This window comes from Oculina patagonica, chromosome 2 (assembly GCF_052425735.1).
Source record: "Oculina patagonica isolate OP01 chromosome 2, crgOcupat, whole genome shotgun sequence".
Taxonomy (NCBI): domain Eukaryota; kingdom Metazoa; phylum Cnidaria; class Anthozoa; order Scleractinia; family Oculinidae; genus Oculina; species Oculina patagonica.
Genome location: NC_135759.1, coordinates 22,788,239 through 22,813,719, shown reverse-complemented (window position 1 = coordinate 22,813,719; position 25,481 = coordinate 22,788,239). Strand labels below are relative to the sequence as shown.

General features: G+C 38.0%; 4 protein-coding genes across 4 annotated transcripts; all 4 read left to right on the top strand.

The window, feature by feature from the left end:
- The first annotated feature begins 1,446 nt into the window (after window positions 1-1,446).
- LOC144643552 (adenosine receptor A3-like) lies at window positions 1,447-3,862 on the top strand. Its single transcript, XM_078502854.1, has one exon. The coding sequence runs from the start codon at window positions 1,619-1,621 to the stop codon at window positions 2,654-2,656; it is 1,038 nt and encodes a 345-aa protein (XP_078358980.1). The 5' UTR covers window positions 1,447-1,618; the 3' UTR covers window positions 2,657-3,862.
- Window positions 3,863-9,500: 5,638 nt separating this feature from the next.
- On the top strand, window positions 9,501-15,800 carry LOC144643523 (putative oxidoreductase PXDNL). Its single transcript, XM_078502808.1, has 6 exons — window positions 9,501-9,843; window positions 11,436-11,681; window positions 12,595-12,903; window positions 13,302-13,574; window positions 14,068-14,298; window positions 15,107-15,800. Exons 1-6 carry the CDS (start codon window positions 9,585-9,587, stop codon window positions 15,415-15,417), a joined length of 1,629 nt encoding a protein of 542 aa, XP_078358934.1. The 5' UTR covers window positions 9,501-9,584; the 3' UTR covers window positions 15,418-15,800.
- Window positions 15,801-17,563: 1,763 nt separating this feature from the next.
- Window positions 17,564-22,368, top strand: LOC144643557 (beta-4C adrenergic receptor-like). Its single transcript, XM_078502858.1, has 2 exons — window positions 17,564-18,478; window positions 19,624-22,368. The coding sequence occupies exon 2, from the start codon at window positions 19,879-19,881 to the stop codon at window positions 20,890-20,892; it is 1,014 nt and encodes a 337-aa protein (XP_078358984.1). The 5' UTR covers window positions 17,564-18,478; window positions 19,624-19,878; the 3' UTR covers window positions 20,893-22,368.
- Window positions 22,369-22,439: 71 nt separating this feature from the next.
- Window positions 22,440-24,631, top strand: LOC144643561 (histamine H2 receptor-like). Its single transcript, XM_078502863.1, has one exon. The coding sequence runs from the start codon at window positions 23,501-23,503 to the stop codon at window positions 24,464-24,466; it is 966 nt and encodes a 321-aa protein (XP_078358989.1). The 5' UTR covers window positions 22,440-23,500; the 3' UTR covers window positions 24,467-24,631.
- Window positions 24,632-25,481: the final 850 nt, after the last annotated feature.

Here is a 25,481-nt window from a genome sequence, read left to right as displayed (position 1 = left end):
CCTTTCCCCGAGAGTCGAAGGAAGATTTAGTAATAATAATAATAATAATAATAATAATAATAATAATAATAATAATAATAATAATAATTAGTGTAATTATAAAATAATAATAATAACAATAATGTCTAATTCAATTCCCGAGAAGACTTTTGGAAAACGACATTTACCGAAAAACTCAAATTTGCTGAAGGAACTTTTAAGCGTGTGTACACGGCTGTAAGTTTCAAATGTTAGTTAAGTCCGCGTGTAATGTCGCTATCAAAGCGTAGAGAAATAATCAGAAATTGTTTTTGAAGGACAAATGCACGGTAGTTGTTATTCTATATTTTTAGCTTTCGATTTTTTGGGGAGGTTGTTGTTGATTCAGCCTTCGGTCTCATCCACTATGACCCCATAGAAATATCTCATTATAAAATAATACAATATAATCCAACTGCTTTTAGATTGCAAATATAGGACAGAGATAGATTTCCCGAAATGTTTGTTCAAAACACAAACCCCAATGAATGTCTTTTCGGTTTATCGACAAAATAAACCATGCAAGATGTTTGGACAGGGATTTGGATAAACGTAGGAAGAGTATTGATTAATTAAAGTTAAAAAGAACCAGCCTTAAGGACTTTATAACGAAAATTGCCTCCAGCGTAATACACGAGAAAAACAGAATTATTCTAATGTATGTGTGATTATTTTTCGTCATCTCTGAACCGGCATGCGTCAGGGAAAAAATCGACTGATATATGATCTCGACTATATCGCACAAATTATCAAATAAGCATATAAAATTGTAGGAAGCATTTTCCAAGAAATCAGATAACCAATGATACGTTTAATCAGCCGTATGGCCTGCAGCATAGCTAGCGGCTTGTCACGCGTGAGAAAAGCCCCTGAAAACCTTCCAGTTCGTAGCAGCAATGACGTTTTACTGTTTTTGTTGGGCATCTGAAATGAAGTCTCTAGCGGAGGCTTTTTTCTTAAACCGTGGACAGAACATTAAGTCATCGTTATTACATGCTTTCGAAAATATATTATACAGTTTGATTTCTTTTACGATTTTTTTTTTTTGCTTTGGATATGCTAATACTCCAATTAGAAGCAGGATTTCGCAAGGATACTATAATTGATTTCAAATGTTAAACATGCAGTATGTCAGGCAGAACTTTCTAATTGATTCAAAGAAACCGATAACCCTAAAAATTAATATCGTGTATTGTAAATAATATTTAAATTGACGTTGGAACTGCCAAAGGTCTGCAACAACCTGCTGTTTTTGAGTGCGTGCTTCATATGATGTACGTGCCTTTCCGTACACATAAATTATGTGTACGTAGGATATATATTATTTAGTTCGACCGTGGACTGTATATTGTGGGGGTGTCCGGCTTACATGACGAATCTCATGTATACTCATTGAATTTTGTGTTCGGACGTCTGATATTTAAAATTCAAGTCAATACTTCAATTTCCTTCTAGTAACCCAGCAACTTGAACACTGAAAGTATTCTTTGCAATAAGATATTGTTATGAATCCGTGGCTTGTCCGAGAGCTCTTAATTAATTAGAGTATCGTCCAGCTGGAAAAAAAGGCCTGCAATATTTGAGAATTGAAATCGAGAAGATGGTCTCACCGACACCAAACACTGACAACACTACAAATGTTACCGCCGAAAAAACGTATGGGATGAAGAACGAAGCGTTCTCCTGTTATCATTTTACCATCACTGACTACAATCTTGGCGACATTTCACCCGGTTGGTACATTTTCAGCTGTGTGTTGAGCGAGGTTTTTTCGATCTTTGCTATAGTTGCCAATTCGTTAATTCTCGTCGCTATTCGAAGAACTCCTTCGCTTCATTCACCTTCTAACACGCTTCTCTTTGGTTTGGCGCTGGCCGATCTTGGCGTTGGCTTGATTGTCCATCCCCTATATTTCACGCTGATACTTGGGAAGATTATACGGAACGAAGGCGTTTTCTGCGGCGCTGGGATCACGGTAGAAGTTATCGCAAATGCTTTGTGTATAATTTCTCTTTTGACTGTAACTGCTGTTAGTGTGGACAGATATCTGGCTTTAAAACTTCACCTTAGATACAAAGAACTCATCACCATAAAGCGAGTCATAATTGTCCTTGGAATCATCTGGCTCATTGGCGCGTATTCTGGTTCATTATGGCTCTATAAACCCGAATTGGTAAAAGGCAATGTAATGATCATAATTGTGGTATGCCTTGTGGCTGCTACATTCTCTTATATTAAAATTTTTCGCGTTGTTTCGCGCGTTATACACACTGAAATGACTTTAAAATGTTCCGTAGAACAGAGCCACGAGAATGCCCGTGAACAGGCGGCAAACATGGCAAGATTCAAGTCACACGCCCTCGGTACCTTCTTGGTTTACTGTCTAATCATCGTGTGCTATTTGCCATATTTTTGTGTCGTGGTTGTGATAACAGCAACGGGACCTTCAATTCCAAAGCGGTTTGCTTATGACATAACCGCCATCTTGGTTTTCTTAAACTCTTCTCTCAACCCTTTAGTGTATTGTTGGCGTTTACAAGACATTCGCAATGCGGTGAGAAAAACCGCCAAGCTGTTGGTCCCGTTTCCGTTTGAAAGAGAATTGTCAACTGTTGGGAATTCAACAGTAGGAAACTGAATGACAGTACAGAATCACTGACGTACCCAATCGTAATTATTGTTATTTGGTTGCAGAAAAGTCAATTCTAAGCTTCCTTTTTATATTAGCCATATTTGCAGGAAAAGAAGTCGCCAACATAGCAAAAGGCAACACCACGCAAATTTCCGTGGGATTGAAATTGCGTGTTATTTACTATACCTCACGAAAATGGCATGTAACATGTACAGTCAATAGGTTATGCCAGCACCAGATTGGAACACGCGTTGGATATGCAGTGGGAAACCTCCCCGTGTTACACACATGTTTATTATCAACAATTCAGTAATTAACAAGTGGCCTGTTTCACAGGAATTATTCTTCAAATTCGGAAGTCCTATCAGCCGGTTTGATAATGGGATAACTTACTCACTGTCAGCAAAGTTGGGTTGGCCCAGTACTAGGTTGGAGCATAAAGGTAATTACACCTGGCAAAACCGTGAACAAATAAACGCCAACAACGTAACGATCCAATCAGGCCTTGAAGCATAAGTTTTCAACCAGTGTCAAGCGCGGGAAAACGTGCGTTAGACAAGTCACGTGTGGTTATGGGTTTGTTCCTGATTGGCAGCTGATTGGTTAAAAGAAAGAAGCACGCTCCTTTTCATTGATTACAGTACGTTACACAAGTCTTTTTTTAACCAATTGTAGAATTCAGCGGACAATTAAAGGAACAAAATTATTTCGACCGCGTACGGTAAAGAGGTAACCCACAAAACACACAATTTGGAATTGGAATTGCAGCCTAATGTATTAGACGCACTGGCATTAAATAAATAGATACTAGCAGAATTGGCATAAAACCGCGGCGGCTGTTCTCGACATTTCAAAAGGCAGGAGCAGTGAAATGACATAAAACTTTAACATTCACACAAATACTTTTAACTGTCTTTTTTAGTATTTATTTATTTATTGGGGAAGGGAAGGGGGGTATTAGGTGTCCCCAAATTAGTATGGGATTTTTTCAAGGTATGTGACTTTGACATATGAATGAAGCTTCTATCTGTTTATTTCCGTCACAGGAATAATTTGCTAGTCGAGTTGATCGAGCGTTTCACTGTTGTTTCACCAGGATCTTTAGGTCAGGTCTTCAGACTACAGTCAACTCTCTCTATTAAAGACGGACACCTTCGGGACCGGCTGCAACTGTCCGTCTTAGAGAGGTGTCCGTCTTGTGGAGAGTCGAGGAAACATGACACCAGTAATTTTAAGATGATAAAGCTTAACCTATGCACAATGAATACACGTCTGTTTTGAGTCTGTTTAAAGTCGCTTTCTTTAACAAAACCTACAAACTGGGACATCAATAATATCAGAAAATTGACTTGTTTTTTCATTACAATCGATAATTCGCTGCTTCACGTAAGCAGAGAAGCTTCATTGTTTTTGGTTTGTAAGCTTGATATAAGCGTATCCTTAGGGCACTGACTAACTTTGCTTAAGCGATATGAAGTTTGGAAGTATTTTTACTAATAAAACATGCTAAAAAGCACTTCTTAAGTGTCCCTTGATGATTTCAAAGTGTCCGTTGTCCGTCTTAGAGAGGTGTCCGTCTTATAGGGAGTTTGGTTACAGTAAAATGACTGAAAACGGCAGGGACCATCACCAGGTGTCCGTCTTATGGAGGTGTCCGTCTTATAGAGGTGTCCATTAAGAGAGAGTTGACTGTAATTTATTTTGTAAGTGATAGATGTGACCAGATGTCGCAAAATGAGCCAAATTCGAAAAAAGCAATTCCAACGGAGGTGATAAAAATATAGATAGAACCAACAGCTTCTTCTACGCTGTAAATAAAGCAAAGGGTAATACAACCATGATTTCCAAACTCGAATTATTATTCTTGAATTGACTTTGACACTTTTTTATGTGTAATGTTACTAGTTAGTTTTGAGTACAAGGAGACCATAAGTGCTGTCCCGTTGTGAATAATTTCCTTTTTATCTTGTTACCGGTCCTTTTGACCATGTTTTGACAGTATTATTTAAACAAAAATTATGGTAGCCCGGCTTAAATGTCAGTTGTTTCCTTCCCCTCATCACAAGAATTTGGTTTGGACCGTAAGGCAAGGAGACGGCCGACATTTTAGGTTAAAAATAGGTTTGATCACAAACACCAAAGAACATGTTTTAGCAAGTTTTTTTTTTCGAATCTTATAAGATTTACAAATTACGGCTAAATATTTATACACCGTATCTGTACATATGTTTAATAAATCCAAAATATTGAGTTCAATAGATTTTCTGTAGCGTATTGTATTGTTTTAGTACAGCAAGTAGGAGAGCTTTGTGCGCAAATAGACTGACAACCTGCGTAGCTGGAGGTTCTGAAATAATTTCTTGCTCTACTTCTCTTTCCACTCCTCTCGCAGTTCGCTTCTGCTATTTTGCTATCGTGCGAATAGAACCACCAGCATTTTGGAAAGTGCTCACTGAAATTTACAGAAGGTAATCAAAGGCGCAATTCACTCTTGAACTTTTAAAGCGCTCGCGTCTTGAAAACGTTTGCCTGAAGTTTTCAAGTATGTAGTTTGTACTTTTCCAATTTTAACCATCATTGTTCTTGTTTAGTTTGTTTTTCCTCGTTGTTTTGCTACCTTATGAAACTATAATTTGGAGATTTCCTTCGCGGTTTGAAAGTAGTTCAGGTGTACATAACAATCAAAGTCTCTTCGAGATGTCGACGTTTTTGCATGAAGTATGAGTCGAAGGTTTATCCTGTGCATTGTTCTTCGAACTTATCATTACAGTTTCTTTGTAGTTTAGTTTAACAATTTCCTATCTTCGCGGAGGAAATGCAGCCATATAATTTTGCCAAAAATGGCTCGTCCGCGCCGGGTATTTATACACATATTCCTTAACATTACACAAATAAACAGTGCAAATTTCACCGAGATCTGACAATTCTATACTTTAAAATTGCAAGGACCTTTCGAGGCAGTCGATTACGGCAGCGAAATTAGCAAATGAAACAGCAAAATATGCGTTCGACGCTTTGTTTTAGCGAGGCCATATTTGAATTGTTATAGGTAGACCGCTGTTCAATATGTTCAAGGCCGTATCGTTACGATTGCTCCACGAAAAAGCACGAAAAAAAATACAGATATTTCCGACTACTGTCGGAGAAAACATTGCGCATATAATTGCGGCGTAAACAAATCGTTACACTCAAGCTGCGTTTTGTCTAGGCTCTGCGAGGGTCGGATATTAAGACCCAGGATTAAACAAAAGCCATATATACAGTGAATGCTTTCGAATTATATTTGAAGATGAAATACGAAAGAATTTTGCTGTCTTTGACTGAAATTCCACTCGAACTGCGTAGATACGATCGCATGTTGTAAAGCCGATTCATGCAACATTGCTGTCATTCCCTGTCAACGCGAGGTCACGTCCCTAACGACCTAGGCTGATGACGAAATAGAGTTGCGCTTGCATGTAGCGACCAAATTTGGCCTAATTTTTAACCGCTCCTAAGCTAAAAGAAGCCCCCATCTCTTGCATTTGTTTTAACTTCAATAATATCTTTGAAAAGAGCGAGTTTTTTTGGTATGGTTTATTTTTGACGTTTGTAATTTTTAAACGATGTAAGTTCTAGTGATTATTTATTCGTGTTTTAGTTACGCAATCCATTGTTTGTGCGACGCTTTTTATAGATCGCCTTTCAGACACACGTGCGTTGAGATAAGAAAGCTGACATGTCACTTTTAAAATTGTTATATAACGTTTGTAAATGTGACAAGTCACGTTTTTTTCACGAGATCGCAAGTGATCACCCACAGCGGAAAGTAATCCCTTGAGAAATTAAAACAGTCCCTTGAGAAATTAAAAAAGTCCCTTGAGAGTTTACAAATATGTGGTTCCAAATTTTGTGCACATAACCCCTATTCTACGTTTTTAGCTTGTAAACAAGCAAAAACGTCGAAAAAATGACCTGAAATAGCGCTATAGAAATGATTATTATTATTATTATTATTATTATTATTACATCGTGACGTCACTCCTTTCTTTCTTTTACCGTGCTACGGACACAAATGAACTTTGTAAGTAGGGAAGGGAAATAATTTTCAGAATTTTTATTGCTGTAAATTGATGTAAAAAAAATCCAAATCAATAAATGCACCTTTTGATTATTTGAAAAGCGGATAGGGGGGGGGGGGTTTTTAGGGGGGAGGGGGGGGGGGGGAAAAAAAAGGGAAAAAAAAAGGGAAAAAAAAAGGGGAAGAAAAAAAGGGGGGGGGGGGGGGGGTTTGAAAAAAGAAAAAAAAAAGGGAAAAAAAAAAAAAAAAGAAGAAAAAAAAAAAAAAAAAAAAAAAAATAAAATAAAAAATGAGGCCCAAAAAAAAAAATTTTTTTGTACAACAACAAGGGTTGATAAACCTCTATAACTTTCGCCGGGGATCTGAATTTTGTCCGTAATATCGAGCGTCCGTAATAGCGGGGTGTCCGCAAGGCGAGAGTTGACTGTATGTGGTTTGAAGTTAGTAAAAACTTAAAAGTCTGCGTTCGGGCCTAGTGTTGTCAGGCTGGTGCTAACCCAGGTTTCGTAGCATTAATGGAATGCTAATCCATTGCAGGATTGCAGGGCAGCATTAAAGGAGCTACGTCACGGACAACTGAATGCATCTTGAAAAAATTGACATTTTTGTTTTCAAGTTTGACGTTCGTAATCCGTCTTAAACTTCGTCAGTTGAAACCACTCTTGTTTATGTTTGGAGTTTTTCTATATTAGAAAACTATTATTTTGATGTTTCATTCAATTTGAGAGTAATCAGAAAAATGACTTTTTAAAACTATCGTGACATTGCTCCTTTAAACTGGCCGGTATCCATTTATACACCTGGTTGGAGAGAGGCACTGTGAGAATTAAGTGTCTTGCCCAACGCAGTGTTTATTTGCTCCAACTTTAAACAAGCATTTGTATTCAAACCACGTTCCCAGTACCCGTTACAGCCTGTTATAGCCATCATAGTGTTACGTCTCATTAGAAACATTCAATGTTTAACAGAGCCGAATAAGACGCCGAAACCCAGGAACACTGTCTCATTTGTTTTTAAGAAAACTAAGAAACCTCATAACTGAATGACGACATGAACGAAAGCAACCGCTGTGCTTATAACTTCACACAAAACTTTTAATTTACCTGTTCGGTATGCAAAATAGCGTCCTTGACACCCTGCAATTGAAATAACGGAAGTCATAATTTCGTTCGAACGCAGTTGATATATTATATCTGTGAGGCGATTGTATTGACGCAATTGGCATTATTAACACACAAACAAAGTTCGTATTGACACAGTCCTGTGCGCTTTAGTAAATGCTTCATTGAGAGAAATAAAATCTACATACATTTGAATATTTTTCCCCTCGCATTACGCAATCTGATTCTCGTTCCTGGGTAATCTCGTACTCAGATAGGTCGAGAAGATCTGGGTACGTTCTTAAAATTTGGTCGTCTAAAAAAAGGTTCTGATAAAAAAATGCAAAAAAGAATTGAAGCAAGGAATTTTACTTGAGCTTATACTTTTTTGTAGTCTTCTTATGTACGTATTAGATGTTTTGTAGCCGAAGCAACTCTGTGGTCCGGAAATTCTAATGTTTTAATTTGTATGGGTTCAGTTAACGGATTCAAAAGAGGGATTCTTCAGCACATGAGTTCAAGTTAAAGTGTTGAGTTACTATTTTAAGCCTGAGTAGTACTCTAGAAGCCTGAGGATGATGATGATGATGATAATGATGATGTGGCATTTATATGGCGATTTCAACGCGCGTGAATGCGCTTTTACAACACTTTGCGGGGGACTTTGACTAGACTGCATTATATGCAGTTTACAAAGAATAAGGAATTTTTTGCAAATGCCCCAAGTGTATTTTCGGAACAAGTCCAAATCCACAACATCGCAAACTCTATGCCCCTACTCATTGCGATAAGTGTGTGGTTTCTTTATCGTCCCCTGCTGACCAGAACACTGAAGATGCAGGAGACGGGGCCCACGGTTTATCGTACTCATCCGAGAAGACTAGAATGACTAGAATGATTTCTCATAAGAGAATGTATGGGAATTTTATTTGCTTTCCCCCTGATTTAAAGGGACATGGTCAGCGTTCATGTTTTGAAAAAAGTCCACCTCAACCCGAAATCAAAAATACGCATAGAGAACCTTCAGAAACCTGCTTCAACCTTCTCTAAATTTTCTTATTTAGTGAAACACTGAGAAGATTGCAGCAGATTTCTGAAGGTTCGTAAGTCTGCCATGGACTGTTTTCAAAACGTGAAAACTAGTGTCCATGGCAGCGCGGTAAGAACGCTGACCATCTCCCTTTAAACATATCAGTTTCGTCCAATTTTGGAAAGTATATCAAATGCGCGTGCGTGTAGTTGGTTTGATCTTATTTGTGAACCAATGCAAGCTTGCACACAGTGGACTCCTGCAACAGTGGATTCCCGTCATTTTATTACTATATGTAGCACACATGGTGGTAATTAGAATCCTTTTGACTGAAATAAAAATGGTATCGTCAATTAATGAAGATGGAAATTCTAAAAATTAAAATAGTAAATTTTTTTAATCAAAATAGAGAAAACGGAACATAACATATTACCATTGACTCATGCTCGAGTTAAAAAAAGTATTGACCCTACGTGGCTGAAAAAAAGCCTGAAGAATAAAAAAATATATAAAGGAGAACTGATAAATATTTACACCAGAAACGTAGTTATGTTATTTTTTTGGCATAAGTCCTCGTTTTCCGGGATTCTGGATCTTTTACTGTAATCTAATATTGCGGGTATTCGTTATTTATACGACTCTTGACCCGCTGAAATCAAACACATCACGTTCATACAGTGTTCGTGTGTTCAGTGAAATTCCACTATTGTAAATCTTCCCTCGCAATTCAAGCATCTAAGAGCAATGGATATCTGCGTAAAAGAGTCGAAAGGAATGTCCACAGAAAAACGTAGCGACAATCTTCAAAAGGCGTCCTCCATTTTGTCTTTTGCTGCGATTCTGTTGACGATCGCGCTGTTCGTGAGAATGGAGACTGTGGTCCATGACACGAAAATGATGGATTCAAAATTCACGTTGCAAATTCAACAAATCAAAGATGCTTTGAAAGAACAAGAAGATACTCATGAAGCTCGTGTCAAAAAGGACTTTGATGCTGTCGGTGGTAAGTGATTTATTCCGGCCTTTTAAAGGCATAACGTTTCGGTACTAAAATTTAGATTGACCTAGCAACAAGGATTTTAACCGTCTCAAAGATAGATTAAATGGCAATGCTTGGTTAGTTTGATCAGCTGAGGTGGAAAAATAAAGGCAAATTCATCCAAGTAATTAAGTGAAAATTATCGACTGCTCGGATACCTCGATAACTGGGTCTTTACTGTCAGTCCCTATCTTTACAGTGATAAAGCAGCTGATTTGCGGACGAAAAATTAAATTACGTCCGTTTTCCTGAAGGAGGATGCTACCATTACTTGTAACAGAAGTTGACTGTACCGATCAAGTTGAAGTTGTTTCGTTTTCTAATATTTATTATTTATAGGTTTAATATTTAAAGATACAATTAGGAGCATAGATCTTTGAAAACGTGAGTTACGTTGCTTAGAGGAAGACGGGTAGTATCTTTTCACCTATAAAAGCAAGAAGAAAATTAATTTGCTACAATTTGCTTCTTCGTCTTTGATTCAACGGCAGTTTAAGATTCCATTATCATTTTATAAGCCGGGCATAATGACGTCACATTTTTTTAACTCAGACTCGTACTTGTACTTACAATTTCTTTTTGATCGCCCATTTTACCGACGTCAAACGGTTTTTACCGTTTAGTAAATCAAGACTATCATCTGCTTTTCGTTCAACATTAAAGCCTTTAAAGGCATTCCAGTTTTTTCTCAAAATGGAGACATGCCAAGACAAGTTGCCCGGCGTGAATTATGTTTTATAAACAAGTCCTCGAACTTTTATACTGACCTTGAATAGAACTTGGCAAATAAAACATGAAAAACAGGAAACAGATCACACGATTTGCATTGAACATATCAAAATTCAATAGTTTCAAGAACGCAGGGCTTGAGACTAACTTTTTAACTCACTGGTTTACTGCCTAGTGACATGTCAGATTTTACTAGCCAAAAGTAATTTTTCACTAGTCAGGTAATATGCTAAACCTGGTAGCCAAAACCTAAATTTTAGTAGCCTTTGGCTAGTTGGCTACCGTTAGTCTCGAGCCCTGACTGAACGTACAGTATTTTCAAGTTACCTGATTATCAAGCATGTTCAGTGCCATTATTAGCAAATTGATGATTCTCTGTTTTCTCCTCACTTGTCTGCCTGGTTATGTATCGCTATTGAAAAGCCAAATGAAATTTTCATCAGTTTTGATATATAAAAAAGACAAACAGAAATTTGTAAAAATGTTAATTGCTTCTTCGTTTGCCCTAAATGGTTGGAAAAGCAACAGCTGGAACTGATTGATGTATAAACATAAATACATTTTTTTAATCGACGTTTTCCTTGGCATCGTCGTGGTAGAAGCTTGAACTCGGTATTACATCACAAAAAAGTTCCATTTGATAGATAAAAGCAATATGAGTGATTAATGTGTTGATTGGAAACGATTGCTTGTTAGGGTCTTTCACAGAGGTAATGAGTTAATGAGCAAGATATATAAGAATCGATTGATTACAACGACGAGTCATTAAATGCTAATCAGTTCATTGCGCTATCAGGCAGATATAATAAAATTCCACTTTTCTACAGGCATGGATTCCAAAGGTCAAATTTCACGTCGCAGTGTCAGAACCAACAGTCAGTATCCTGATGCCATTCAACAAATTGGCGATGGGATCAAGAAGTACGTTGCCTCCGCAGTTAAGGACTCTGTGCAGTCTTACTGTCTCCCTCCTGGAAAAATGTGCGTGGCAGGACCCCCCGGACCGAAGGGCATCGAAGGACCTCGCGGTGAACGAGGAACGAAAGGAACTGCTGGAGTGAAGGGTGATAAAGGTATTACTCAGTGATGCGTGACCTGTATTGATACTTTTCGTTTATTTGCATATCATCACTTAATATTTACATATGTAAGCCAATTTCTAAAAAAAGCGACAACACTTGTTCAGTGCTAGACTACCATTGAAAAGATCAACAACAAAAATTGATTCGGCCCGTACCAATATAATAATTTTTTTCTCATAAACTAACCGGCGTAAGGCAAACAGTTAATCGATTAATTAATTTGTTTATTTAACAACCACTCACCTAAGTGGAGGCTGCTAAGTGTCCACCACTAGCCACTGATACTGAGGTGAATAGTTGTTTTAGTATAACTTATATTAAAATAGTGAGATAATATATCTCGAAAGGATAATTTTTGATTAGTTCATTCCTGTCAAAGATTACAGTTTTCTCGCGCGCGTTGCTCGGAGGTGAATAGTTATTACTTATTCACCGAAGTTGAGGTAAATAGTGGTGAATAACTGTTTAGTATATACCACACACGTTGAATAACTAGTGGACCAAGACATCACTTTCGGTAATCAAAGCGACACTGCGCGCGAAAGCAGTTTGTTTCTCTTTAGCTGCTCGGAGGTGAATAGTACTTTGCTTATCACCCCCGAGTTAACCAATCAGCGCGCGCGAAAAGCACTATTCACTTGTGTGGTATATACTAACAAAGCATATTCGGAGTTGAGTAGCCAATCAGCGCGTGCCAAAAACGCTATCCACTAGCACTGTTTTTGTACATACTGATAACAACTATTCTAATTCTAGCAAAGAAAATGACGAACTGAGACAAATTCACACATGAAATATGACATAGACTCCAGCTGCAAACAAAAATGGTGCCCAGTCCGTTTTCAAATAATTGCTAAGTACACCTTGGTTACAGAGTGTTTAAAATGGACCATTAATTTCGCAGGAGCTCTTGGACATCCGGGACCTAAAGGTGAACCAGGGGAGTCCTTATCTGCTCCAGAGGTGATTGTATCTCCTGCTTCACTCACTGTCACTCAGCATCAGACCGCCACGTTTTACTGCTCAGCTGATGGTAATCCAAAGCCTAGCGTATCGTGGAGTAAAATAAGTGGCACAGGACTGGTGAATACAGCCGGTCCAGATAATAAGCTACAGATCAAGAATGCTGGTTACAATGACTCGGGAAGTTACGTTTGCAAAGCTACAAGCGTCTTGGGACAGGCTCAGAAAACAGTGAAACTTTTGGTGGAAAGTAAGATAACATGATTTAAGGAAAGCTTAGAGTGGACCTGGACAGACTAGAGCTTAGGGGCTCAAACGAGCTCGCAAACTCCATGTAATAAAACCGTTCAAAAAAAGGCTCGTGTTTGAGTTACGAGCACTTAAAGCAGAAATCACGGGTGTTTTTAACACTTTATACTGTCGTTATGGCAACCAGTGATGTCAAGATAATCACCACAATTTGTGACCTAGTGATTAGGCATTATAAAGATTTTAGTACTGACCCATCGAATTGTAAAAGCTGGGAAGTGCTGGAAAGCGTTGCCAGCCACCTTTTTAAAGCGCACGAAATTTTTCGGATGAACAGGCCTGCTTGGCCTTAAAATGGTATATTACAAGTTCTTCACTTTCTTCTTTTTACATTTTCAGTTCCTCCACAGTTCATTGAGACACCCGATAGGGTTGTTAAAGTAAAGGGGAATTTAGAGGCTTCCCTTTCCTGTCGAGCATTTGGTTTTCCGCCACCAACAATAGTTTGGTCAAGAGGACTTGTCCCGTTACCACAAGGTCGAACAACAGTTAAGAACGGCAAACTGAATATCTCTGCTTTCAGTCCTCAAGATGCAGGCCCTTATCAGTGTAAAGCCACTAACAAGTTGGGATCTATTAGGGCATTGACAACATTAAATTATGTCCAACCAGGTGAGTTATTATTTCGGGGGATGAGAAATCCAAAGTGTCACAAAGGTGTCTCGCAAAGGAAAACAACTTAAATGTGGTTGGCACAGCCATTTCAAAATTAAACATTTAAGAACCTGGACAAAACCATGCTAAATAAAAGCACAGCATATCGGATCTCAGTTTAAGTTATTTTGCATGTAAGACCGGCACCTTCGTGACACTTTGGATTTCTTGTGGCAGCACGTGATTCGGGGGACGAGTGAGTTTAAAGTACGGAACTTGATACAGTGTACGGGTTGGGCAATTTATTTGCGTTGGCTCTGAGCTGGCGTTATTTAAATTTGCTACACTGCGCTGATGAGTTCTAACAAGGACGAAACAGCTGTCCGCAGTTGTTCGCAAATCTCCTCTTTCACGTAATACGATCAGCCTTGCAGTCTTGTTCGTTATCCATATATAACTCATCTTCAGTGTTGACTGATTCAAATGCCGTTAAAACATGCTCAATTTACAGATTTTTGGAAAAGCTCAGTTATAGGAGGCAACGCATTTTATCAAAGTCGCCTTCACCAATTCCTGACGCCTGCTGTTGGAAGAAACCCTAACTGGGTGCTGTGTTACCGAGCCTCATCTCATGGTTGGAGTATCAGTACCTTCCACAGCAGGTGTGATGGGAAACGTGACACGGTTACCATCATCCAAAAGGGACTCTACGTGTTTGGAGGATACACAGACATTTCCTGGGGTAAATAATATCATTTCTACATTTTTATTTTAACTGGACGTCATAGTAAAGGCTAGCATGCTCCCCTGCCCCTCCTGGTCCCTAGGGTAAACATACTGACGCTTGAATAGTGTTAAAGCCAAATTATATTTGTAAAAAAAAAAAAAACTCAAAGCAGCAAACAAGAGTGAGTTTATCCATGAAAATCTAGAGCAAAAAAGTACCGTAATTATTTGCCATACATTTAAGTGGATCGAAGAAAGCATACGTTTTTGGTGCGTTTATCGCGTCCTTGTGAATTACAATGATTTAAAGATGAATTACAGTCCGTACTGCGCAATCTCGGCTGCAATGTTTATGTGAGCCTCACAAACAAAGCAAAACAAAATTACGTGACAAACTTACCTGTTTCTTCATTATTAACGCCAGATATCCTTGCAGAACAAATAATAACAAGTAGAAGAACCTTGACGCTATTTCAAACCGACGTTTCAGCTCATCGGAAGTTCTTGAACGAAGCGAACTGTAATGGCGGACTAAAAAACTTCATGTATGCTGTCACCGAAGTGTAACGTTTCAACGAATTCAAAACAAAAACGTAAACAAACCCCGAGTCTGCGCAGTACGGACTGGAAATCAGCTTTAAGTACAACTTTAATTTTTATACAAACGCTATGGCCTTCTTGTTCTAGCCTCCAATCCCTTCCAAGTAAAAAAATGTGTAGGATCGAAAACAAATCTTTACGAGATTATTTGGCTTCAAAACTCGCGAAAGGACGACAAAACTGTTGATATTGTAACTCTCATTTTTTTTAACGTTCTTCTTCAGAGTCAAGCGGTGGATACACTTCCACTTCCAATGCCTTCATATTCTCTCTTCGCAATAAAGAAGGCGTAAGTCCATTCAAGAGTTTGGTAACAAAGACATCCCATGCTATTGAGAGGAGCAGAAGTCATGGTGTTACATTTGGCGAAGGACACGATATCTGCATTAATGATAATGCCAACAGTAACACGAATTCAAACGCAAATTTTGGCCACTCCTACTCTGTTCCAAGTGGAGTACAAGACAGAAAAACAATCCTGGCCGGGACTAACAAATTTACACCTGATGAAGTGGAAGTGTTTTATCTCGGTTAAATCTAACAAAACTCATGACTTGATCATTCAAGTTCACTTAAAAAAACATTCACTTTTGTTGTTTTTTTCTTGTGGATTGCTTGGCTCAAACAGGTTAATATGTTTTGTTCGCCAGCGCCCTCTGTTTGATAGAACACACGTACTGAATATTACTTGTTAGTAAAATCCGTGATGAAAGCCCGTCGACAGAAAGTGATTCTATTCTTTTTTTTTTTTGCATGCTCTGTTAGTATGAAGGCCACACGTGCATGGATGTGCACACCTTCATAATATTATTATCAAAGCGCCATTGGAGCCAGCTCATTCTCGTAATGGCTGATTTGCATTTTTTGGAGTGGGGGGTGGGGAGGAATGAAAATATACTGGTTGCTGTTTGAGATATACTGAATTGCGTTTTGGATTATTTTTCTGTCAGCACTTATCTACCAGGCAGAGACAAACATTGTTCTTGGAATAAGCAGCGAAAGATGCGCACCTCATGTTTCTACTCGAATCAAAAAGATGAAAAACGGTAAACGTGACACGAGATGACGTGACAGGAGACAAAAATTTGCTGCGCAGATATCGTGGTTTTATTGTGAGCTAAAACGCTTACTAAAGCACGTCACATGGCGAGCGTAACTCCATGTATCTCGTACCTGCTATCCGAATATCACAATCTCACTTCATTTGCTTTTGAATGCTTCTTTTTGTTGCACCTTTTAGAAGTTCCAAAACTGTTATTTGATGTTAATTTATTTATAACACTATACAAAAATTTCATTTTTTTCACATGTGTATCTGAGCTTTAGGGAAGTTACTTTTAATTTTTACTAACATGGGATGAATAGCTTGTAAAATTTACTTCGATTGCCCGAACCCTTGATTGCGTGCGTCAGCGCCTTTTAAAATGAACCCCCCACAGTGTCAACATTTCGGCTTCTTGATCCACGTTGCACTTTTTAGGAGTTCCAAAATTGTGATTTAATGAAAGTGATTTGATGTAGATTTTTTTATTACGCTATACTATAATTTCATTTCTTTTCACAAGTGTATCTGAGCTTCATGGAAGTTATTTTTTGAATTTTACTAACAGGGAAGGAATAGCAAGTAATATTTCTTCCCCCACGGTGTCAACATTTCGGCCTCTTGATCCACGCTGCACTTTTTAGTAGTTCCGAAATTGTGATTTGATGTAAATTTATTTATTACACTATAATAATAATAATAATAATAATAATAATAATAATAATAATAATAATGATAATAATAATAATAATAATAATAATAATAATAATAATAATAATCAAAGAAGGCATCGATGGACCACTCACTATATCTGACATAATAATAATAATAATAATAATAATAATAATAATAATAATAATTTTTTTTAAAATTAAATAAAAACTTTATTAACCAATTTCTAAAAGAATTACAATGATTTGACTATTCGAATAAGAACTTTATATATAAACATATTATTTACATAATAATAAAAACAGTGTCTTTAAAAATGTAGAAAAATAGTAAAAGCGACTTCGAGAGCAATAATAAAAGAAGAACTATATATTAAAAAAAAATATTCGATCTAAATTGCAGTACGAGAATTCTCTACTTGAAAGTCCATATCATAAATGTCAATGTTCCTGTTTCTCTTTACAGTTCTTGATCCCCTTAGGCAGATTAAGGCGGATCGGAGGATCGCAAATGAGACTTTTGATCTGATCCAAGACACCGTTGTTGCGTAATCCTCCCCTTTCTTTGCGGCGATTAATTCTGCAAGCCTACTGTGATACCTCTTGCACTCCTCGCCCATTCCTCCGGTGGATGTAAACACCAATGGAGTGAAAGTTCCCTGTTCTACTTGAAGAACCCTGTCTGCGTAAGCCCTCTTCTTCTCATTCTCATGGTTACGGTATATCTGCTTGGGGGTTTGGTCCTTGTAGGAATCCGCGTTGGGGTGACACACCCTCACATCAAAGAACGCGGATCTCTGCTTCTCCCAAAACCCCCGGGCATGTATATCTAGGCGAGCATCTGGCGTTGTGTTAGCGCCGCTTGGTAATAATAATAACAATAATAAATATTTTTAAAGCGCCTATCCAGGCCTGCTCTAGTCGCTTAATAAAAAATGTTAAAAAATCAAGAAAAACATCTCCAAAATCACAATATATAAAATAATATATAATTATTCGTTACAATTAGACGTATAAATCTTACTACGATTTCATATCTTTACGCATGTGTCACTGAACTTCATGGACGTTTTTTTTTTTTTACTAACGGGGGAGGAATAGCCTGTAAAACGACTTTCGTTCTACAACTTCCGTCTACACAACTTCCGTCTAAAGAAATTCCGTCTACACAATTTTTGTCTGCACATTTTTTGTCTACACAAGTTTTGTCTACGCCCGACAACTTCCGTCCACATCCGTTTTACTCTAATATCTTATTCTTCGCTTGCTTGCTTAACCCAGGGTTAATATGCGTATTAGCACCGCTCTATCTGCGTCGTAGCAACAGGCCGAAACAAAATAATATCACTTATGTCTTGTTTTCGTATTTTGAACTGCAGTAATGGAAAGTGATTTTTTTTCCCGAAGACTCCAAGGAAGTTTCGAAGATGTTTGAACTCATCCACCTGACGGAATATTATTTTATACTGCATTCGCGATATTTTCGGCACCAAAACGTGGGGGCCCTCCTCCCTACTCCGCCGCCTATAACTATTGTTCTAAGTGCGGAATCTTTCAGGATGTCATCATTTACAACTCTAAAGCTAACCTGAAATTCTTACACAGAATCGAAACTCGAAATTCTTACAAACTTACATTAATTAATAATATACTCCTCAAAAGAATCGAAAGTCAAAACATTTCAATAAAATTGAAAATACAGTCTGGTCGTTCCCATTCGATACTCACTGACTGCCTCGTCCCAGGCGTCCTCCTCCTTGGAAGTGCGCCGTTCACTTGTCGTTGTGGGACTGATGCGAATCCAACCATGTACCCTTGCGCTCCCTGTTTTCCCGCTTTACCCGACCGGCCGATCGGCGCCTCAGGACGAGGCAGACTCAATGGTATCTTTTTTAAAATTGTTTTTTGAACAATTAGTAATTGGAACACCAAAAAATTGCCGTTTTTTTTTCTTTCTATCCTTTATAGCCAGTGAAATCGTAGGATTTGAGAAGAAAAATAGTCCAAAAGATAATTAATAAGCTATCTTAATAAAAGTAAACTGTTAAAGGTTTTATTTATGCAGTTTTGTTTAAACAGGATAATCACGTTCGACGGTTTCTCAGCCGTGCACTAAGTGACGCGCACTGAAAAATTAATTTCCATATATTGAACGTGAAGTCAAACAATATTAAATTATATTTACATATATCCAGACTCGATCCTCTCATTTATAACCTTTCTTAATAGTTTCGTGTCTGATCTATTGTGTCTAGTGACTTATTTTCACCTTTAAGTGTGATCCTTTTTGCACTTTACGTAGCCGAGACTAACTTCATTTTCTGGCACTTTCGTGCAAGATAGAAAAAAGCATTGCGCGCTCGACTTGGTTAAAATTCTAAATATATTTCCTTTAAAGCGAAATTAAAAGCAAATATAAGATCAAAATTGATTAAACAAATGATTTGCTTCTTGTGATGGTAAATAAAATCTAAAGTTTAATTATTCAAGCGTTGAAGCTCATTTTTGGAAATCACGCAAACGTACAGGCTTACTTGCAGGCAGAAGGCATTACATATATTAATATTCAACAATAGGTTTCAGTATTTTTTTTAAACAATTATTGTATCAACCGATTTTGACCATGGAGAATCTTTCAATAACTTATTCAAGGTCATTACAAAGAACTGGGAAACAACAACAAATAATTCCAAACTTGTGTATGTAAATAAAATTTGCGTTGACGCAAAAGCACATTTAAAATTACCGAGAAAAAAAAGCCGCTGTTTTTCGTTCAAATTCAAGTTATACACATAGTCTTATTTATGCCGGACAAGAAGAATTCATAGATTAATGATATAAATGCGTCTTTATTTTACTCAAAATTACTAAATGATGATACAACAAAAAGCACACTACATATGTGGTTAGTTCTATACAAATTGAACCAAACATATGTTGCGAGATAAGAAAAAACTTATTGAGTATTATGCATGGCCACTGCCTGTTAAAAAAAACTAATTCAATGCATTATTTCCTTTTCTTTTAGTGACCCAGCAACTTGAATATTGATAAGACGCACAAGTTCCCGCGACTAGTGATCTCACTCTTCGGATAATGGAATTAATGGTTCGCAAGGGCTCTTCAATAATCCCCATTTTATACTGATAACAAGATATTTAGCTGATATATACTGATCCGACGATTCTGAACATTTCACTAAGTCCATTGACTACGGGCGTAGCTGGCAGCCAGAGAAGAAGTCGTGAGCCTTCAAACCTGCATTAATGAGAATAGAAGAAGCATGGAAACGCAAACACAGAACGCGACAAACATTACCACCACAGAATCGTGCGGGATGAATATGGACGCTCTCTCTTGTTATCATTTCAATGTAATTCATTTCAACCTTGGAGACATTTCACCCGGTTGTTACATTTTTAGCTGCGTGTTAAACGCCATTTTCTCGGTCACTGCTACGGTTGCCAATTTATTAGTTCTTGCCGCCATTCGAAAGACTCCCTCGCTTCATTCACCGTCCAATGCTCTTCTGTTTGGCTTAGCGCTGTCTGACCTTGGAGTTGGCTTAATTGTCCACCCATTGTTTTTCGCGCAAATACTTGGGAAGATTTTACGGAACAAAAGTGTTTTCTGCGAGGCTGGTATCACGGTCGAAATAACCGCAAACGCCGTGTGTATAATTTCTCTGTTGACTGTAACTGCTGTTAGTGTGGACAGGTATCTGGCTTTACGACTTCACCTTAGATACAAAGAACTCATAACAGTCAAGCGTGTGATAATTGTTATGGCTACCATCTGGCTCATTGGCGCGTTTATTGGATCGCTGTGGCTCTACAAACCCGAAATGGTAAAAATTAATGTTATGACGACAATTGTTGTATGCCTTTTGACTGCTACATTCTGTTATATTCAAATTTATCGGGTCGTTTCACGCCATTATCACACAGACGTTACTCTAAAATGTGCCGTCGAACAGGAGAATATCCGCAAACAGGCAGTAAACATGGCAAGTTTCAAGTCGCATGCGCTTAGCACCTTCTGGGTTTATTGTTTAATCATCGTATGCTATTTGCCATATTTTTGTGTCGTGGCTGTGATCTCGCTAACGGGACTTTCCACTTCAAAGCGGTTTTCCTACGAAATAACCGCCATTTTGGTTTTCATAAACTCTTCTCTCAACCCTCTGGTGTTCTGTTGGCGCTTGCGAGACATTCGGAGTGCGGTGAGAAAAATTGCGAAGATGTGGCTCCATTCTTTGTGTGAAGATTGGGGAGATGAAAGTGTTGAAAAACTTTAAGAACACCTGTTCTACAATAGAAAAGATTACCTTTTAGCTTGTTTGCTAGCGATATCAGTTTTACCCTCTCAGTTTTGAGAACTCTCTCTATCATTTTCCTTTCCTCCACGAGAGCATGTCTTGCATGTGGGTCGAGGTTAGCACTTCAATGCACCACAATGCAACATATTACTAACATGCAGTATTTCCTCTTGACTGGTTTGTTTTCTATTTCGAATAACTATGAAACTATGAAACGAACAACTATGAAAGCCGGAATTTGAAATTCCTAGAATAAACAGACACTCTTAAAATTCAGGGCACACATATTGAAGCTCGAGAAGATAGATTTCGAATTTGTCACATTGTAACCTTATTTCAGAACATGTACGCCGATAAATATGCGAAAGAGGCATCCCAAGAGAAATCGTCCGCTGAACTATAATCTGTTTACAAATTAAAACTGATTATTAAGAAATAGAAAAAGGCCCTCGTGTTTACATAACATAATGCAAACGCACGAGAGAGAGCCGCAGGTAATAGTTTACATAAGTAATTTCAAATTATCTCCTCTTTTCTCACGGCTAGCGGGGTGTTTACATCAGGTTATACAGTGGAAGCCATATTTCTCAGACCTCCAAAAAAACAAAAATTCGTTAGAGAAATCGTAAGTGAGGGAAGGGAAACAATTTTTGGTTCGCCGAGATCGGCGTTTACATAGCCCTCATGTAAAAAACTTTTCTTAATATAATATGGTTTTCAAGTCAAGTCACGCAAACATTTATGCAACATGAAGTTGTTCGTCTTTTGATATCTACCATTAAGATCAGACCAATCCATTGTAAATGACTCTTTTACGCAAGCTCTTTCAATGTTTACCCCCTCACATGACAAAATCTGTGCCCTGTACTTAAATCCAGATCACTATATCTCTTGACTCAGAAGATGACTTCCGCTCAGGTTGTCGAAACGTCAGTCACCAACAACAGATCTTCTCAGAACTTCTCTCACCCTTACGATCACACTATCACTATATACGACCTATATCTTTTTAGCTCACGAAGTGATTGGCTAGTCGAGCGCCTAGCTATCTTGCATCTTGCATTTAATTCGATAACCAAGATAGTAAATTAGGCTAAGCTGAATGGTCAATCAAACCACAGAACCCGGATGTTGTAAGAACAATTCGATAAATTAGGTACAAGCTCTTCTTGTGAACTTTTAACGTAATCCATCAAACCCATAGAAATAAAATGACCCGCGAATAAAATATTAAGTAGTCTACTCGGTAATTATAATCAGCATTTTCACAACACTTTAACTTTTACTTAACAGCAGTCCAATCAATGGAATCAGCAAATCGCCTTTCAGTATACATTGTCACATCCCCGGAGCTACTTGTATTTTGTTCACAACCTCTATATTTTCTCAACGCAAAGGAAAGTACAATCGCCGATTTTTTTTTTCGCGCGTTCAGCGATCTGAGAAACTTGAGCGACTATGAAAAGTCAATCACAGTCTAGCCTGCGCTCGAACTCCTCTTCTCCTTCCCCTTTGAACACCGGCCACGCAGGATAATCACAGTCCTAATCTTTCAAATTCAACTGAACAAAAGTGGGTAAACCAAAGCAAGAGCGGTCAAAAGCGAGACTTCTTCCTTTGTAACAGCGCGACTTGTAACAAATCCCCTTTCATGCACTGGTTAGTTGTCGTTCATGTTAGATAGATTTCTAAGCCCTTTGATGAACTTTGATTATCAGATTATCAGCCAACATAATCTTCGATCTCGAATTCTACATTGCTAAATATGTACAGGAAACCAATTCTTTATCAGGCTGTTCTAGACTACGTATTGACTTCCAGAAGAACTCTGATGTACATAACCGTCTTATGTTTTTTAAGCTTTACTTTGCTGGCCACTTATACACTTCCAATCGATTCTGGCATACTAGAAATTGTTGTTTTCAAGTTCGAGAAAAAGACTTAGTGTACGCAGCGACATCTGTCACCAATCCCCCATTGCAAAATTCTAACTGTGTGAGATTTGGAAGCCACTCTGCAATATGCGAGCTGCATTTATTTTAATTAAAAAAATTACGATTCCAGCTTAGTTATTCTACGAGCCAAGTTTTGCCATCGAAGAGGGTTGCTAGCCCCCTTACTTAACAGAAAGCAATTTAAAACTGTCAGTCAGGTCAATCACGTACTTGTCAAGTCAAGCATTCTTTATTTCAATTTCCGTTTCCGCGCAATATGAAATTTACCATATATGATATGTACCTTTTAAATTCATCCGATTCATTACTGACAAAGTTTATTTTCTCACAAACGAGTGACAGATAAAAGAACGGTTATTACTGCATTCTGGATTCTCTCCAATCGGCACTTAAAAATCTGCAGCTGCTATCAGAATTTTGTTTTCATAATTCGCGTCCAAATCGTTGTTTCTCCCGCGACAAGTTTTGTTATAAGATAAACCGAGAAATTAGGCTTCGTTTAACGTTTTCACTCCGTTTGAAGTACATTTTAAAGCAGATTTGGCACTCTCTGGGTATTTCAAGAGAGAGATTAGTTCCGTTGATTACTACCGGATTTCAAAAGGTTCTAAAAAATTTACTACAGTTCAATCATGGGGATAAAACTGGGCAACAAAACCGGAGACATGACGACCGCTGCACTCAACGAAGAAATCTGTTATCACTTCACTAAGGCACATTTTTACCTGGGAGAATTTACACCCGCTTGGTACATTTTCAACTGTGTGATCAACGCCGTATTTTCCATCATCGCTGCCGCATCCAATCTCGTCATCCTCATCGCCATTCGTAGGACGCCATCTCTTCACACCCCATCCGGTACACTTCTTTTCGGCTTGGCTCTTTCTGATCTTGGTGTTGGTTTAATAGTTCATCCGCTTTTCTTCTGTCAAATTTTAGCCAAGGTTATACGAGACATGCCGCTCTTCTGCGGGGCTGGAATTGCGGTAGAAATAGCCGCAAATGCGCTGTGTATCGTTTCTCTGCTAACTGTAACCGCCGTCAGCATGGACAGGTATCTCGCCCTTCGACTTCACCTCAGATACATTGAGCTCATTACAATCAAACGCTCAGTCTGGCTTCTAGTGGGTATCTGGTTGTTCAGTTTGACGTTTGGTTCACTGTGGTTATGGCAACACGAACTAGTAAAAATAGTTGCGATTATAATTATCACTATTAGTTTGTCCATCGCTTCGTTTTCATACATTAACATTTACCGCATCGTGCTGCATCATCGGTCAATAATTCACGTACAGCGCACGCAAGTCAGTCAGGCTTTTGAAAAACACGAGGAAGAAATAAATGATGTACAAAGCATCAAGAAGCAAGCAATAAGTTCGTTTTGGGTTTACTGTATTCTAGCTGTATGTTTTACGCCGTATCTATGCACTGTCGCCGCTATAGAGGCTAAAGGCGTGACGTTTGCCTCTCGCTTGGCTTATGAGCTAACGGCAACTTTGATATTTGTCAATTCTTCGCTTAACCCTCTCATTTATTGTTGGCGTTTGCGAGAAATAAACGATGCAGTCAGACAGACATTGAGGAGTTTAATCAATTGAGTTCAACCGCGGATTTCACAGTCCAAAGAATCTCTTGTAAAGATCATTCATTTTTGAGGGTTGACTGAATAAAATACGATAGAAAAAGCTTTGGTATATATAATAAGATTTGCAATTATGTTTGCAAATTGACTATGCATTTCAGTCGTTATGGAATAATAAAGAACAGGGTTATTATTTTTATCTGGAAGCTTTGTATTCTGTTAGACGGTGCGTGATTCAGATCTCAACATATACGACTAAATAATTTTACTGTAAATTACAGGATACACCTAGAAAGACACGGACAATGGTTTGTTCACCAATTCTAGTAGAATCTGCAATCGGTAACAAATCAGTATAGAGGCCGAGACAAAATTAATTTTGTAAAAAAGACAAAAACAACAATTCGTAAATCGAACGGAGATCTAGCTTGAATTGCACGCGTGTCAATGTAGCGTTTATGACCCTATTTTCGAGTAAATTCACTCTCCTCTGTCGCTAACGCTTCCAAGAGATACTAGATAAAAAGTGGTCCACTTGTTTGCTTTATTTCGACAAGTTCTGACACGTAAATGCTATGATATCGGCTTATATGTGACATTTGTTTTCCTTCTGTCGTTCAATGACGTTTTCCAACTTAAAGAAACCGTTGTTAACACTATAAGTGCACTTTATCTCAGTTTTAATTTATCACGACAGTATTCGCGGTAATCTATTCGGCTCAGGATATTTTATGCCTAATTGATTCGGCCCTCGGCAATGTTCTGACGATATTACCGGTTTTCAGTTGATAGATTTGTTCTCTAGGGAAGAAAATTTCATTCACCAATTGCAACTCCAAACGATGGCACATCAAAGCAATATTTTCTATTTAAAGCTTTTCTTTATTTTCGCAATTGCGTTAAAAATGTGCTGATATTGTAAAGAAGGACATACACCAATAAATTCTCTGCTTCAGAGTGGTTTTCTTTGCAAAACTTTTTTCAACATGAGAGGTCGTTTCGTGTTTTCAGGGAAGAATAGGAGACAATTT

Bases quoted from the DNA above. Each gene is read 5' to 3' on its own strand.
- LOC144643561 (XM_078502863.1), top strand. From the start codon at position 23,501: ATGGGGATAAAACTGGGCAACAAAACCGGAGACATGACGACCGCTGCA.
- LOC144643552 (XM_078502854.1), top strand. From the start codon at position 1,619: ATGGTCTCACCGACACCAAACACTGACAACACTACAAATGTTACCGCC.
- LOC144643557 (XM_078502858.1), top strand. From the start codon at position 19,879: ATGGAAACGCAAACACAGAACGCGACAAACATTACCACCACAGAATCG.
- LOC144643523 (XM_078502808.1), top strand. From the start codon at position 9,585: ATGGATATCTGCGTAAAAGAGTCGAAAGGAATGTCCACAGAAAAACGT. The intron at 12,904-13,301 runs GTAAGATAACAT...TTACATTTTCAG, and splicing joins AGTGAAACTTTTGGTGGAAA to TTCCTCCACAGTTCATTGAG. The intron at 14,299-15,106 runs GTAAATAATATC...GTTCTTCTTCAG, and splicing joins ATACACAGACATTTCCTGGG to AGTCAAGCGGTGGATACACT.